At 34.5% G+C, this 17,594-nt stretch overlaps 1 protein-coding gene across 1 annotated transcript in view; it reads left to right on the plus strand.

Moving 5' to 3' along the window:
- Positions 1-17,594, plus strand: part of RYR2 (ryanodine receptor 2) — a 794,727-nt gene that overhangs the window by 413,794 nt on the left and 363,339 nt on the right. The window contains 4 exon segments of the mRNA XM_078156251.1: positions 3,514-3,706; positions 6,390-6,606; positions 7,999-8,103; positions 11,724-11,827. Of these exon segments, the coding sequence (XP_078012377.1) occupies positions 3,514-3,706; positions 6,390-6,606; positions 7,999-8,103; positions 11,724-11,827 (619 nt within the window).

A 17,594-nucleotide genomic window follows, 5' to 3' on the forward strand; every position in this document is an offset into this window, starting at 1 on the left:
AGACAGTAAGACTTGGATTCAAATTCTGCTCTGATACGTACTGACTTTGGGCAAATCATTTACCTTCTCAGTGCCTCCAAAGCAGCTCTCCAAAGCTATAAATTATAAAACAGGTTGCAAATCTGCATTGGTAAAGTCTGTTCTCTCACTAGGAGGTTCCTACTGATGAAATCACAGGTCTATTCCTATATTGATGATGAGGAGAAGGAAGAGGAGGAGAATGAGGAGGAGGAAAATGGTGATAATGATAATTATCATTGCAATATTCCTTGGAATTTGAAGTGTAATTATGTCCCCCCTGACCTCCCTATGGGCTGTTTTCTCTTCATATTACTACAGTTTAATATTAAGGTGTTTTTTTTTTTATTTATCATGTTCTGGGAGAGCTGTCATCCTAAATTTTTCTCTGTGTAGCTTGTCTTCAAAACTAGTGGTTTGTGATTATGTAGAGTTCATTTTTAAAAAAAATATTTTTGTCTTTTATTCTCTTCTGAGAAAATTTCCTCCACTTCAGTATTTTGTATTCATTCTCCCTGAGCTTCTTCTTTGGAGAACTTCTTTATCATGAACTTAATTTTACCTACTCTTATTGTATCTTTAAATTCTGAATTGAGGACTGCATTGTGGCCTAAATTTATTCTTTGTTTATTCTTTTATAAGTCATTTATGGCACAGTGGATAGAGCACTGGCCCTGGATTCAGGAGGACCTGAGTTCAAATCTAGCCTCAGACAAATAACACTTACTATTTGTGTGACTCTGGGCAAGTCACTTAACCCCATTATCTAACCAAAAGAAAAACAAAAAACAAAAACCCACAAAAGGTCATTTTTGCAATATGCAGAATGACTTACAATAATATTAATGAACACAACAACAAAAAACTGAGAATGCTTTGTAACTATATTAACCAAAGATGGTTAATTCCAAGCTGGCTGTATTCTGCTTTTCCAAGTTTATTGTTCTTTTGTTCTTTCTTTACATCTTCTACCTCTGTTTCTTTCCATAAGCTGTCTCTCTTTCCTGTATTGTACCTCATGTTCACCTCCACCATTCATAATCCCTAGTTTTCTTCAAAGCTCAGGTCAGGTGCCACCTCATACATGAGACATTTCCTGGTCCTACCAGTTGCTAGGGCGCATCTCCAAATACATATGTCTTCATATATATATATGTATATATATATATATATATATGTGTATATATATATATATACATACATATATATATATATATATATATATATATATATATACACACACACATATATACATATATGTATGGTTGTTGTTTTCTTCAGTAAAATAAAAGCACCTTGAGGGAAGGGACTAGTTTGTTAATGTTCAACAAATGCTGTTGGTTAATGGGTTGGTTGGATTAATGACACAAAAGTATGTACATGTCTAAGTCAGTTACAAATGGCAAGTGCTGAAAGAGAAGAAAGCATTTCTGTAGAAAGATACTAGGTATAAGATGAAATGAGAGGGGAAAAAATTTTCTTTCACTTTCCTGAGACTTTACCCCAAAGGTCAGAGACCCGTAGCCATTTCTGCTATTTACAGCTTTTTTAAAAATTACTTATCCCATTCCTGAGGTTCTCTAAAAGCACTGAGCTTCTTTGCAATTCTCTTCCTCCCTTCCCTTCCAACCTTTTAGTCAAAGGCACCACAACCCCACCTGGGTGAAAGAGAGCTCATTTTCCTTTTGGGGAAAGACATGAAAACTTATTTCTGGGTTCCAAAATTGTATTCAAAAGTGAATAATTTTAGACCTTTTAATTTTAAAACAACTCTTGAAAAGTTGTCAACTCCTTTTTCTTGATAACAAGCCATAGATCAAAGAATCTACAGCTGGAAGTCCTAGGTAATGTAGTATAAATTCCTCATTTTATAAATGCAGAAATGGGGGCCCAAAGTGACATGCCAAGATTACATTAAATATTAAGTAGCACTATCAGTTCCTCTTTATGAAAAATAAATTGCAGAAATTGAAAGTGCATTTAGGATTTATTGTTTACTATTTATTGCTAATAAAAATAGCCAGTATTTCATTTGTAAGAAGGATATCCTGAGTCAGGTTCTTTCCTTGCTTTGTCTCTCTTCTTCCCTTTCCAGTTTGCCCTTTCCATAGCTGCCAAATTGATAGTCTTAAAGCACAGCCCTGACCAGGTTACCCCACCCTACTCAGAAATCTCTACTGATTCTCCATAATCTCTAGGATAAAATCCAAAATCCTTTGTTTAACATTCAAAATCCTTTGCAATCTGGCTCCAGCCCACCTTCCCAGAGTTATTATATGTTACTGTCCTTCAAGCATTCTGTGTTTCAGTCAAACTGGCCTGCCAATTCTTGTAAATGAATGATAATCCATTTCCTGTCACTGTGTCTTTGCATGGCTTATCCTGCATTCCTGGGATGTAATCTCTCATTTCTCTTGCCTCTTAGCTTATATTTTATTGTAGAAGCAAGAATGGGCCACTAGACCTTCTTTAGTGGGGTCATGTGTTAGACAGAACTATTCTGCAGTATTATTGCTTTGGCAGTTTTATTGATCATGGGTTGGAGTGGACTTGTGACATTTAGCAAAATGAGGAGCTTTTTTTGGTTAGTTACTTAAAATATTTTCTCACATACACTGTGAGAATACTCATCCCTACAGGGAAGGAATTATAACTTTAGCCTTAGGCTAATGGGTAAATTAGATTTATCAGATTCCCTTTCAGTGCCACCAAATGGTGCCCCACTGGACTAGAGGAGGGCAATTTATATCATGTGGGAGAGCAGTTTTATTTTCATACAATGGTTTAAGTCCCAGAAGATGAAACCCACTGATGTCATTTTATAACATTATTTTTGTAGCTGTTAATTTTTATTATAGTAACACACTACATAGAATGTAATAACTTTCTTTATGCACTAGATAAATAGTACCCAATCACTCTATCCACCAGAAAAGGATTTGGCATATAGTGGTTCTGCCTTAGATTTTATTAAAGGAAGTTTATTACTGGAAATAGCAGAAGGACCTTGTTATATTACCATGTTACTAAGCATGAACCATGTAGCCAGTGGTAATAGTGCAGTATTAGTATACTTTTAAAAAGTTTTGTTAATGACTTTTAAAACAATACTATATTCATTTTCTGATATCCCCCTTCATTAGTTCTCTCTTTTTAACTAAGAAAAGTAGTTAAGCAAAACTGACACATTGACTCTGCTTGACAGTGTATGCATTCTGTACCTGTTGTTTTCCATCTCTGTATTGAGAGGAATGAAGTATATATGTCTTCAGTTGTCTTCTGTGACTAAGTTTGATTGTGAAATTTAATCTAAATTCAACTATATCTTAATGTAACACCAGAGGATTTTAAAGTGTCTGACAAATGGCAGTGTTTTAACATTGAAAATCAATGTATTCCCATATTTTAAATGTGTTTGTCATTGCTTATTGAAATCTTTTGGGAGTGATAATGTACCTTCTTACATTTCTTTCTTTAATATTTTTCCCTCAACAGGTTGTGTAGCGCGGACAGTGAGTTCACCAAACCAACACCTGTTGAGAACTGATGATGTCATCAGCTGCTGTTTAGATCTAAGTGCCCCAAGCATTTCATTCCGAATCAATGGACAACCAGTTCAAGGAATGTTTGAGAATTTCAACATTGATGGCCTCTTCTTTCCAGTTGTTAGTTTCTCAGCAGGAATAAAGTTAGTATATCTGGTGATGTTTTTTGTTTGCTTTCCCATCTTAATTCTTTTATTTTGACAGAAAATTATACAGTTATTCCCTTGTCATCTCTAACCCTTGCCTCTCATTTTTGCGTGGTTGCCTAACTGCATTTTCTCTGTTCCCTGAAAGACGAAAAGATTAAAGTGGCATTTGACCACATAGGAGTGAACAGAGTAGAAATTAGCTCATTTAGCTTAGAAATTTTCGAACAATTTCTAGTCTACTTCTTGCTGTTTAAAATGTAACATGCTTTTAACTATGTGCTTTCTTCTATTAATTATAAAGCTATTAACTTGCCTGAATTTGTCACTTGTTTTCTTTTAGTTCTCAGGTCTTATGCTCCCAACTTCTGTCTGCCTGTCTGTCTATAAGGAATATGTATTATTGTACAAGTACCTTTTTTTGGGTGGATGATCATGCCAAAATTATTTCAGTGCATCATCAGGTCACCTTGGCTTCTGGATGACAAAGTGAGCACTAGTCTTGGAATGAGAAAGATCTGAGTTCAGATTTGGTCCCAGATACGTCCTAGTTGTGTGACCCTGTACAAGTTACCTAATCTTTCACAGTTTCAGTTTCCTTATCTCTTAAATGAAGTCTATTGGACTTGATTGTCTCTAAGTTCTCTTCTAGCTCCAAAGTTATGATCTTTCAGTGTTATCTTATGCTTTTAACATTTGACACATTACTTATCAATACATATCTGTGGCAACGTAATGTATGAATCCTTTCACCAAGAAAATAAAAAAAGATTGTCTTTATTTTCTTCCTTTCCTTCCTTCCCAAAAGAAAAATGAAAGTTAAAATGATCATTTATTTTAAAAGTTGTTTTAATAAATGACACCTGTTGTTGTTATGGCTATTTTAATTATCTTAATAATTATTATAATATCCAGCAATTATATAGCATTTACTATGTTCCAGGCACTGTACTAAGTGCTTTACAATTGCTATTTTATTTGATCCTCACAACAATCCTGAAGGGCAGGTGCTATTATTATCCTCATTTTACAGATGAGGAAACTAAGGCAAATAAATGTTAAGTGACTTGCCTAGGGTCACACAGCTAGTAAATTTCCGAGGCCAGATTTGAACTGACCCCAGGCCCAGCACTTTATCCACTCTGCCACCTACCTTCATGTGGAAAATATATAGGTAACTCTTATAGACTTTGAGTAATATAGATACATCATAACTTTACTGAGGAATGAAGCTTAATTTTTAATATTTGGGAGGTTATTTGCGGTTTATCAGTCAAGGTCAAGAAGCAGCATTTGAAAAGAAGGGAAAGAAGCTAAGAAAAATTCCTTCCCTTGTCATTAGAACTTTTTCCTGTGTCTATTAGAAAACAAACCAATACTCTTTTTTAAGACTTCTAATATGTTCATTCAAAAATTTGTCATTTTTTCTCATTTTCCCCTTTCCTTTTTATTGGGTAAGGATAGAATTTAAATCAAAGATGACAATTACAAGGGAAATAGAAGTTTAAGGTCACTTTGCAATAAGACAGTCTAATGAAGTAAGAACTCTTCAGATGTACTGTAATTGTATTGACTAACCATTTTTAAATACTGTAGACTTAAAATGAGATATTTAAAGGAAGAAGAAAAGGAAATTACAGGTGGACAATCTGAAATAAATATATGGAAAGCACTTTGTAAACCTTAAACATGTAAATGTCTCATTAAAGCTTACCTTACAGGTTTTAAACCAAACTTAATTTGGCAAAAAGGGGTGTCCTCTATTGGGACAGCATTGCATTAAATCTGTCCATATTTTGCATGCAAGATTAAAAAGAATGGATATTGAAATCTTTGAGAGGCACACCTCCATTGTTGATATAATGATTATATTTTTAAAAGATTTTAGGAGAATCTTTTGGTTTGAAGACTTTCTCAAGGCTAAGAATATCGTTACCTTTGTTTTTGGTATGTATACATTAATATTGAGGCCTTGACAATATTTCATTGGAATCATGACCAGTGGGGAGACATCTAACTTATTCTGTATCCCATGTTGTCCAATACTTTGTCCATGTGTAAACTTAAACAGATTGCTACCAGTACTTTACTTTTTTTGTGCTTTATAGTTAACAAAGTATACTGATAAACATTTTTTCATTTTATCCTCAAAACATCTGTGAGGTAAGTAGTACAGGCATGATTATGATTATGGATCATGAAATTGAGGTTCATAGTTTAAATGAGTTGTCTATGTTTGCATAGCCAGAAAATGCCAGTGGTAGGATGCCAATTCAAGTTTTGTGATTTCTTACTCTAATGTTTTTTACCACTGCCCCATGTTGCCTATTGGTATATACATATGTGTTTGAGTTTTGTTTTGCTGTGTTTTTGCTTCTAAGAGAAGAATACATGGGTTTCAAGTTGTTTATTCAGTGGAAATAATGAATTTTCACTGATTCATCCACATCCACAGAATCTGACACTTTCGCCTTTTGATGAGAGTGATGCTTTGTACTCTAATTTATTAGGACAAGTCTTAACCACTAAAGAGAATTTGATTGATTATTTAATGATTATAAAGATGGTAACTCCAGGTAATACTAATTATATATTAGAATTCAACTTATTATCTTTCTAAGAGTAAAAGTATTAATATTTGTGTCAGAACTATAATTTTCCACTATTTCTTGATTTTCAGGGTACGTTTTCTCCTTGGGGGTAGACATGGAGAGTTCAAATTCCTTCCTCCACCTGGGTATGCTCCTTGTTTTGAAGCTGTCCTGCCAAAAGAAAAATTGAAAGTGGAGCATAGTCGAGAATACAAGCAAGAACGAACATACTCAAGAGATCTGCTTGGCCCTACTGTTTCTTTATCGCAAGCAGCCTTCACACCAGTCCCTGTGGATACTAGCCAGGTATGAAAAACCTTCTAAAACACTTTGCATTTCTTTAAGCCAGTGATTCTCTAGGGCACTTCTGTTTCCAGTTATCTCACTTTTTATTTGCCATTAAACAATATTTAAAAATTTTGATGTATAAAATAGACATATATATAATCAGCACATTTTTGTCTTGTAGACATTACAATTTTGTTAGGTTGTTTTAAAATTTTTATATTTATTAATGTTGTTATGTGGAATCTGTTGTCAAAATCATATAGCATTTGAGTGTAACAACTCTAAAACTCTAGAGGAATGAAGAGTATATAGCATATGGTTAAATGTATATTTGTCTCAGAGAAGTAGATTAAGAAGCCTGAAGTTATAGAGAAGTTACTAGTGAGATGAGATTGGCTTTCAAGGTCTTTTAAATTACTTGTCCATTTTTCATCTCTTCATTTGTTGCTTGCCTTTGGGTTCTTTAATCAAGTAGTAAAATAAACAAAACCCAAAATATTGTTTTCAGATGATATATATATATGTATATATATATATATGGCAGCCTATCAAACATAAATGATTTCATTTTAGTAGTTGTAGTTTAACAAAGATAACACTATCTATCTGTTTTATGTAGCTTAAAATTGGCATGTTGTCAGGTTCCCGTGAAAATAACTGCCAAGGTCTCATGACCTTTGACACTAGTATGTTTAAAAGAAGAGGAAAAGGCTCAAACAGTGTTAAGAATTCTGCTATTGTCAATCTTGTGACTGTCACCATTACCCAGTATCCTTACTATGCAGTGTGTCTGCAGCCTCAGATAGCCTAGAGCACATTCCAAAGTAAAGACTTGGTCGAGTGCATACTCTGCACAGAAGGTACAGCCTCCAGGTAGCCTGATTCCCCAGACTTTCACTGCTTTACAGTAATGGGGTCTCATGCATCTCTTGCTTTTCCTTTTATTCAACTTTTGCTCATTAATTTACATGGTAAGCTAAACCTGTTACAAAAAATAAAAAATGAAAAGCCCTGAACTATATTATCCAAAGAATGTCTGATTTGAGATTTCTTTTTTCAATAATTTTAATGGCTTATGGGCCATTCATTTTAATTAATGTAATTTATGATAAAGCACCTGTGAAGTAGTAGACAGAAGACTGCTGTCAGAGCCAGGTTAAAAATCATACCTCTGTCACATATTGGCTTTGTGACTCTGGACAAATCACTCAATCTAATCCACTTGACTAAGAATATAAATTGCAAATAAGGTGCTAGTCTACATTATTGAGAGTGTTTCCTCCACTTGGAGTTCCCTTTACCAATGGAATTTATATACAGTGTTTTCCCCCTTTTTCTAATTAGTGGTAAGAGTAACTGTCAGGTACTTTATTGAAGTAATTAAAAATATATTCTTTTTTCTTCTTTTAGATTGTTTTGCCTCCTCATCTGGAAAGAATCAGAGAAAAACTAGCTGAAAACATCCATGAGTTATGGGTTATGAATAAAATTGAACTTGGCTGGCAATATGGACCGGTACATGATTTTGAAATTAATTTTAACATTTTGTTGATTAATCTTTCTGGAAAACAGAACTCATTATTACTCATCCTTCAGCTTCCATCCATAAGTAATTGAATGAAAAATGTAAAACATTATTTTTGAAAAAATTATTTTCTTTAATAAAGGAAATGACTATTGGCATGATGATTGAAGGATTAATTGCTTTTCTGAATTAATTCAGTATCACTTTTTGCCATTCATTTGGGTTTTTACTTGTTTTATTAACAGCCTGAGCACTTGATCCTTTTTTGTTATTATAATAGCCATTCTGCTAAAGACAAAGGCAGTTTTCACTGTCTCAGTTTCTACACATGAGAGATAAAATAAGAAATGAGAAGTAAATGTTTTTCTGTTTTATATGTTCTGAATTTATGGTGTTATAAACCTATCTTAATTCATTCTTATACATTTGTATCCTACATATAACTTAATCCTTGACTTATTTAGTAGAATAATAATTATAATATTCTCATTAATATACTACTTTTATTTCAAGAATCCAGAATATTTAAAAAGTGTCAAACCAATTTATACATCTTGGTAAAGTAGATATTGGAATAAATTCTTACTTTATTTCTCAGATGAGTAAACTGAAGCATAGAGTGAGCAAATGATTTGCCTGTGTGCTAAGCCAAGTGTTATAACTCAGATGCTTTAATTCAGAATATCCCAAAGTGAAATCATTATCTTTCCCCATAAACCCTCCCCTGTCTGAACTTCCCTATTATTGTCAATGGTACTACCATTCTTCTAGTACCCCAGGCTTGCCACCAAGGCTTCATCCTCAGCTCCTCATTATCTGTCCCCTTTCGCTATCTTATCTGTTGCCAAAGCCTGAGTGTTTCACCTTTACAACATTTCTCAAAAACGCCCCCTTCTCTCCTCTGACACTGCCACCACATTGATGCTAGCCCTCATCACTTCACATCTCTATTATTGTAATAGCCTGCTGATGGATCTACCTGCTTCAAGTCGCTCCTCTTTCTATTCTATCTTCCAGACTCCAGTGTGATTTTCCTGAAATGCAGATCTGAACACATCGCCTCTCTACTCAAACCCCAGTAGCTTCCTATCACCTCCAGCATCAAATACAAAACCCTCTGATATTCTGAGCCCTTGATGACCTACCCCTACCTTATGTCCTCCACCCCAATATACTCTATGATCCAGTGTTATTGACCTTTTTGCTATTCCACAAATAAGACACGCTATCTCTTAGCACCAGGCATTTTTTCTGACTCTTCCTCTTGCCTGGGATGCTCTCCCTTTCCATCTCTGCCTCTTGGCTTCCTTTAAGTAGCAACTAAAATGACAACTTCTATAGGAAGCCTTCCCAAATAAATCTTAATTTTAGTGCCTTGCCTCTGTTAATTAACACAATGCCTGTCGTATAGTAGGTGCTTAATGACTTAATCAGTGCTTATTGACTGACTGATTGATACTTCTTTGCTGCCGCAAAAATGCTACTATGTATATTTTGGTATATATGAATCTTTTATTGTTGTTTTTGACCTCTTTGAAGTATATGCTTAGAAGTGGTATCTCTGGATTAAGGAGTATGGACCTTTTTTGGTCTGACTCTAAATTACTTTACAAACTGGTTGAACCAATTTGTGTCTTTACCAGAAGTGCGTTAGTGTGTCTTTCCACAAGTCTTCTCTAATGGAGATTATTGAAATATGATAAAGCATGATTCAGGAAAAAACAATGTGAGAGGCCAAAGATTTATGGATTACACTGAAGCCTCATGCGTTTATGTAATGAATACTCTGTTAAAATAATTGGCAGATACTGGCCATGGCAACCACCAAGTGACACTGAAAAAAATTAAAATGGTTTATAAATGGGTTATATCTTAACAGATTAGGAAAGACTTGTTACTGAAGTTGAAGTTATTCCAGTTATCAGTTATATATGTACAGTCAGAGCATCAGCTTTCTAAAATTAAGATCAGAATAATGATAAAAAATTCTATCAGTTGAAACAACATGATTCTGAAATATTTAAACAAATAATTGGTGAACAAACATGGGAAATGAATTTAAAAAGTGACATCTGTACTTATGATAATTTTATTAAAAAGTTTAACCAGTGTAAATTATTTATCACATCAGGAAAACCAAAGGATCCTAGAAAGTGCCATATTTAGCAGACATTTGACTAACTTGCCAGATAGTGAGATGATGCCTGCCAAAGGTAAACAATAGGATATGATGTTAAATTCTTTGTAGAATCTTATAAACAATTATCAGTTATTATAAGCATTCATAAAATAATGAAAATAATGGATGGTGTAGAAGATACATCACATGGAGTTGAAACCAGGCAAAGCAACACGTACAAAGTAGAGTCATATTGGTTCACATCAGATTGGCTAAGAAGACAAAAAAGGAAAATGACAATTGCTAGAGAGGATATGTGAAAATGGGTACACTAATGCACCATCAGTTGGTGGAGTTTTGGAGTGGTCTAACCATTCTAGAGCACAACTTGGAGGTATGGGCAAAGGGCTATAAAACTGTGTTTACCCTTTGACCCAGAAATAGTACTACTAGATCTGTATTTCAAAAAGATCAAAGAAAGAAAAGGATCTATATGTACAAAAATATTTACAGCAGTTCTTTTTGCTGTGGCAAAGAATTGGGGAACTGAAGGGATGCTAATTGATTAGGCTGTGACAGAACAAGTTGTGGCATATGATTGTGTTGTAATACTATTGAATTGTAAGAAATGATGAAGGGGATGGATTCAGAAAAACCTGTCAAGGCTTGTGTGAACTGATGCCAAGTGAAATTAGCAGACTAAGTACAATTTATATAGTAATAGCAATGTTGTAAAGATATAATCAACTTTGGAGGACTTAGTAACTCTGGCCAACACAAGGAGCTACCACAGTTCCAAGGGGCTTATCATGAAACATGCTATCCACCTCCATATACAAAGCTGATGGATTCACAGTACAGATTGAAACATATTCCTTCTTTCTTTTTTTCCTTCCTTCCTTCTTTCCTTTTTTTTTTTTTTTGGCTAGGTAATGGGTTTAAGTGACTTGCCCAGGATCACACAGCTAGTGCGTGTTATGTGTCTGAGGTTAGATTTGAACTCAGGTCCTCCTGAATCCAGGGCTGGTGCTCTATCCACTGCGCCACCTAGCTGCCCCCCCCTTCTTTCCTTTCTTAAATGGCAAATGGGGAAATGGTGTTTGTATGACTGTACCTATTTGTAATGGGTTTTGTTTTTCTTGCCTTCTTAAAGAGCTAGGAGGGGAGAGAGAGAGAAAGGGTCTGGAACTGAAAATAAAATAAAATAAAACAAAATTTAAAAACAAAAACAGTACTGTGACCAAACAGAAACTGAAGATCCAAAAGTTTGATAAGCTTATTTAAAAAATTGTGATTCCTGACATAAATAGAAATTAGATATTACCCATTTACATAATCTTTCTGTAAAAACCATTGTAGGCCTGGAATAATGGTAGTTTTCACAATAACATTGTTTTTGGAATATCCGGACTATTTTTCCCCTTAAATTTTATATATTCCCTATCATTGCTTTAAAATATTGACTTATACTAACTACCTACTGTTTTTCAGGTCAGGGATGATAACAAGAGACAACACCCTTGCTTGGTAGAATTCTCTAAGCTTCCAGAACAGGAACGCAATTACAATTTACAGATGTCCCTTGAGACTCTAAAGTAAGTTTCCTGTATGTTATATTCTATATTTGCATTGTAAGGAAAAAGAGGAAAAAATGTTGTAACATAGTTGTAATTTTTTTGTTAGATTATTGATGATTCAGGTTTCACATGACCCATAACAGATTGGATAGATAATGTATTTGACTTTATACTTATTTATAAAACTGGGTATTTTTCTAACAATCTGATTTTTTTAACCTTCCTGGTAATGTTATGTTAGTGTATCTATTAATATGCTGCTCAATTTACAGGTATGTTATCAGGCAAGCACTTTTTAAACCACGAGGTTTATATTAATATGAGTTGCTTATATTATGAGAAGGCTAATTTTATTTTAATGTAATTTACTTTTATAGCAATTTCATCTATATCATCTTCTCTTACCCAGTGATCCATCCCTTGTCATCATCATCATCATCATCACCACCACCACCATGACGAATCCCAGCAAACATTTATTAATTAGTTACTAGGTACCAGGGACTGTGTGCTAAGTGCAAGGGATACAAAAAAAAGATCCCCACCCTCCAGGGACTCATATTCTAAGGGAGGAGACAATGTGCAAAAAGCTATTTATATTTGAATATTGTTTGTAACAAAAGAAGAAGGAATAAAAAAGAAAGAGGAAAAAAGAATAGTTTAGCAAAACTAACATATCATCCTTGACTGACAGAATATGCCGCATTCCACACTCATGCTTTCCCATCTCTGCAAATAAGGGAAGAGGTATATTTTCTCATCTCTTCTTTGAGTCTAAGCTTGGTATTTATAAAGATTTTAGTTTCTTTTTTATTTTCTCTTTTTTGCCAGAGGCATTTCTTTCCATTTATACTGTTGTTGTTACTATATATTTTGCTTTCTTGATTCTTCTAGCCTCATTAGTTTATATGAGCCTCGCCATGTTTCCCTGAATTCTCGTATTCATCACTTCTTATGGCACTCTAATAGTTCCATAATATTTACATATCGCAGTTTGCTTAGTTATTACCCAATCAATGGGATTTACTAAGGTTTCCAAATTTTTACTGCCATAAAAACTATGGCTATGAATATTTTGATAAGTTATTTCTTTCCATCTGTGGCCTCCTCATGGTATATGCCTAGCAGTGAGGACTCTGGATCAAAGGATAAAAATATTTTTGACACTTTCTTAGCATAATTCCAAATTATTATCTTGAATGATTGGGCTAATTCACAATTCTATCTGTAGTGTGTCAGTATGCTTGTCTTTCCACAGGATTAGGTTTTTATTTCTCATTTCTCTTTTTAGGGATGTGAAGCTATTTGAAAGACTAATTTTCAAAAGTCTTGTAAAATGACTTTGTGAAATTTGCCAAATTGTTTTGTGCATGTTATAATAATATTAAGTGATAGAATATTTTAAATTGAGAAAATATTCTTGATAAATTTGTCAACATGTATGATTTTTTTTTATCCATAAAGCCTTATAGTTTTGTGACCTTAAGGTACATATAGCTTACTTTATCTATCTAGATTAATATCTTAAAATATTTTTCTTTTTTTGGATGAGGTAAGGATACAATGTAAACTTTTTATTTGGTTAACTTGTGAAGCCAGTCCCTATGAAAGATGGCTAATTTGAGACTTGCATTATTATAATTTACATGTTAATTAAATATTGTTTTCGCTCCTCTTTCCTACCAAACTTCTAGAAGTTAATCTTTAGTGCTTCTTCCTTAATTTACTCATTGTCCTGTCATTGAAATTCCCTGCATTCTGCCTTTTTTTTCCTGTTCTTTTATTGAAATTGCTTTCTTCTAAGCAATCAATGTCTACTTAATTGGTAAATCCAGTGGAGTTCTTTCCATTGAATTTCTGCTGTACTTAACATTATTCACCATCTTCTGCTCCTTAATATTCTTTTATTATGCAGCTTCTACAAAATTATTCTTGTATCTTTTTCTTTCTTGTGTTTCCTGAGTATGCATATTTCCTTGACCCTTTTCTTTTTATGCAGAAATATTTCCTTTAATAATGCTGTTCATACTAATCACTTCAGTTATCACCTCTGTGCAGATGACTCCCACATTTCATTTCTTCAGTGGATCTGTTGAGATTTAGAAGTTTAGGGGTACTGGGACCCCAAAATCATGACACATAGGTTCTGCCAGAATGAATTCGACTCAAGCCTTCTTTCAGCCAAAGACAAAGCTTATTAAGGATCAGCCATATTGGCCAGATTCTTAAGGAATCTAAGCATTTGTATTGCTAATGCAAGCGGGCCAGATCTTAAGAATCTGAACCCCTTAATGGAAACCAGATGGACCTTATATACAGAAAGACTGTGGGAGGGATCTAGTAGTGGGAAAGTAGTCTAGGGTAGCTGGAGGAGGGGGTCTAAGGAGGATCTGGATGGGAGTTGCCAGTAAGCTGGGGTGACTGTGAGGTAATAGAAGTACAGGGACCTGGACCACATGGCCAAGGGATATTGCAGCCTAGAAAGGATTGGGGGGGGAAGTGTAGGGGGAGGAGGGAATAGGGAGGTAAGACAGTGGAGGGCTAGGCTAGGTTAAGGGTAAAAGAAAATTGGGAAATTGGGCATAGGCAATAATGAAAGGCCAGTTGATAGGATCATAGCCTCAGGCAAACACCAGAGATTTGTTCGTATGGGAAAGTCCAGGGCTTTTTCTTTTTGAGGTCCAGATCCCAAAGACATGATCTTTTCCTTTTAGGGGTTCAGATCCAATCCCCATCAGATCTGTGATATGACTTATGAGCTTCATTTGAGATAGCCTTGGAATGCAAAGATCTGTATGTGCTGTGCTTTAATCCCACTATTTTTCTCCATAAAATATAGTTATTAAAAATAAAGTAGAAATACATTAAATTCACTGTTTAACCTCTCAGTATTCTAGGAGGTAATGCTAAGGCTAAAAGTTGAACTTGATTGGTATAGGGAGGTGTTTTTTTTTTAATCTAGAAGTTTCCTCTACCAATCAAATCACAAGTTCAGTCCCTATCCCTATCCTTATAAGATAGGAACTGACATAAATGAAAGCAGTATAATGTATTGTTGTTTAATTGATAAAGCTCAGTTCCTAACAATTTCAAATTGATTACTGTTAGGTCTTTTATCCTCTGAGTTCATACTCAGGTTTTAATTAAGTTGAGTTCAAATGTTGAAATGTCACATTAAAGTTTCTTTGCCACAAATAGCCTCATATATAGCACGTACCTTAACATGCTTTTGGGGGAAAAAAAACCAAAGAAAAATTAGTCCTACCCTCAAGGAACTTTAAATTACAAGGAGAACGAATGTTTAAACTTAAAAAGAAAAATTTCCCTAGCATAATATATTATTTTTCTTGAGCAAGCAGCGTAGATTTCTTCTCATTACTTCAATTTTTCTTTTTTCTTGTAAATGTCTTGGAATAGCCACATAGTAGTCACTACTTTGCCCCAAACTAATCATAGTTTTTCAGGCATCAGTTTTTTTTTTTTCTCGTGAATGACGTAGCATTTTAGAGAGAGTTGTTATTTTTTTATTTTAAAGAACCACATGCTGTATTAACTGAGACATTAAATGAAATGCCTAGGCTCACAAAGCCATAATGTATCTGTCAGAACCCAGGTCATCTGCCAGTCTGTCTCTCTAATTTAACTAGTTGTTATATGTATAGGTATTAAGAGGTTACAAAGTATTTTTGGTAAAATAACTTTATAAGATAGGTAGTACAAGTTAAAATATTGGCTCAATTATACAAATGAAGAAGTATATATTTTAAAAAGAAATAAAAAGAATCAGTTTTTTAAAAACATTTGGTCTGAAATCTTCTGTTATTTTGGCATCTTTATTGTGAAATTTACCTGTTTTGTTATATTTTAAATTAATGTACAATCTATTTTCTTCATTTCTCACTGTTCCTGCAAATGTTGCTTTTCTGAATTATACACTTAGCAACTGTTATTTCCCAGTGTCCCTACTTGAAAATCAAATTTTTTGGAAATACGAAGTATCATATTTATATTCCATTCAAGGTTAATTTATTTTCCTTATGAATTATATGCCCTTTAAAATGTAGTGTGCTTTTATTCAGACAAAATATATGCATAAGAATCAGCCTGTACAAGATTGGTCCTGTGACAAGTAAGTTAGAGGACAAGACATTTTCTCAAGTTTCCACTAACTCACCTCCCCCCCTCCAAAAAAAAGGAATTCTACACCTGAGGTATGCCAATTATTGTTATTTCCACAAGATAACAAAGGAAGAAGCCCAGTAAGGTAGCAACTTTATGAAGTAATGATGGATAACAATTATCTTGTTTACTCTGCACTTCCAATCACTCAGCCGAACCTCTCCCCACTGGAGGTCAGGTCTTTCCTGGGGTCTTCTTAGGTTGCCTTAGGAGAACAGCTGCTTTACCTTAACTTTTGTTCATTTCTGCTGCTCTGCATTCTCTCTGAGACAGTGTTCTGTCTTTTTCTATGGAAGAAATTCTAGAGCAGAAAGTTTTCAGACCTATTCTGCCATCTTCCCAGAATCTTCTCTCTGCTTCAAACTCTTAAGACACATAGTGATTAAATTGAACAATTCCAATGACAAATAGTAGCTTCTACAAGTGCCAAGGATAAAGACCTTCAAATACAACGAAAGAAAATTCGAATAACTCAAAGCATTTTTCACCCACCAGAAACCTTGCAATGGAATGAAATAATATAGGTGGCAGCTAGGTGGTACAGCAGATGGAGCACCAGCCTTGGAATCAGGAGGACCTGAGTTCAAATCTGGTCTAAGACACTTGACACTAGCTGTGTGACCCTGAGCAAGTCACTTAACCCCAATTGCCTTGTTAAAAAAAAAGTGCTCAAGATGCAATTAGAAAAATGGCATATCCTTCAAATCTGAGTCTAATCAACTCTACAACAAAAAACAAAGTGGATAGAGGTATGTGAAGCACTCCTAGAAAAAGAAGAAAAAAAGCCTGATATGAGCAAATTATTCACCTTACAAACCTCCCAAACTAAAGAACAAGAAGTGTCAATGGAAATAAATATAACCACCAAGGAAAACATAACAGAATTACCCCATCTGTAGAGATTATTAAAAGAAAAATGAACGGGTCAGAGGAATCATTAAGAGATTTGTTTCTAAATTTGCAAAAGGAGATAAAGTAGGAAATGTAATTTAAAGAAATAGAAGTGACAGTGGAGGAGCATGCTTAAAACTCCATGGACTAAAAACCCCCAAATTCCCCAACAAGTGAATCGATATATTTTGTGGTACTAAATTGAAGAAATTGGAGGGTTTGTAAAAGGGGAGCAGGGAGTTGGAAAATAAAGGGGAATGCAGAATGTGCCTTAATCAAGTTCATGGTAAACAACAAAAGGAAGATAACTCCTCTAGCCTATCAACAAACACAGGGGCTACAAGAGAATGGATGAGTTAACCCAGGGAGGGACTGAAAGAGATGAAAAGAAAGGAGAGAGCTCAATTCAGTAGGGCTGGGAGATACTGAAGAAGTCTCCCATAAGGGGAAAGATACTTTATAATGGGTCCGGTTTGATGCTCAGGGAGATCATTTCACTGAGCAAGTGTCATACCTCCACGTACAACATCTTGACATCCAGAAATGTGGGAAAGAATTAACCCAGAGAATTGAATGCATGGCAAATCAGAAAAAGAAATCTTCATGTGGTAGACAAAGGGTAGAATTGGACCAAATGAATGATTTGAGACCTGGGGAAATTTCTGCTATAAGACAATGCTTTTATCTTTATTTCTTCCATCAGTTATTGATACTT

This window comes from Phascolarctos cinereus, unplaced genomic scaffold (assembly GCF_003287225.1).
Source record: "Phascolarctos cinereus isolate Bilbo 61053 unplaced genomic scaffold, phaCin_HiC Scaffold_5;HRSCAF=322, whole genome shotgun sequence".
Lineage (NCBI taxonomy): Eukaryota > Metazoa > Chordata > Mammalia > Diprotodontia > Phascolarctidae > Phascolarctos > Phascolarctos cinereus.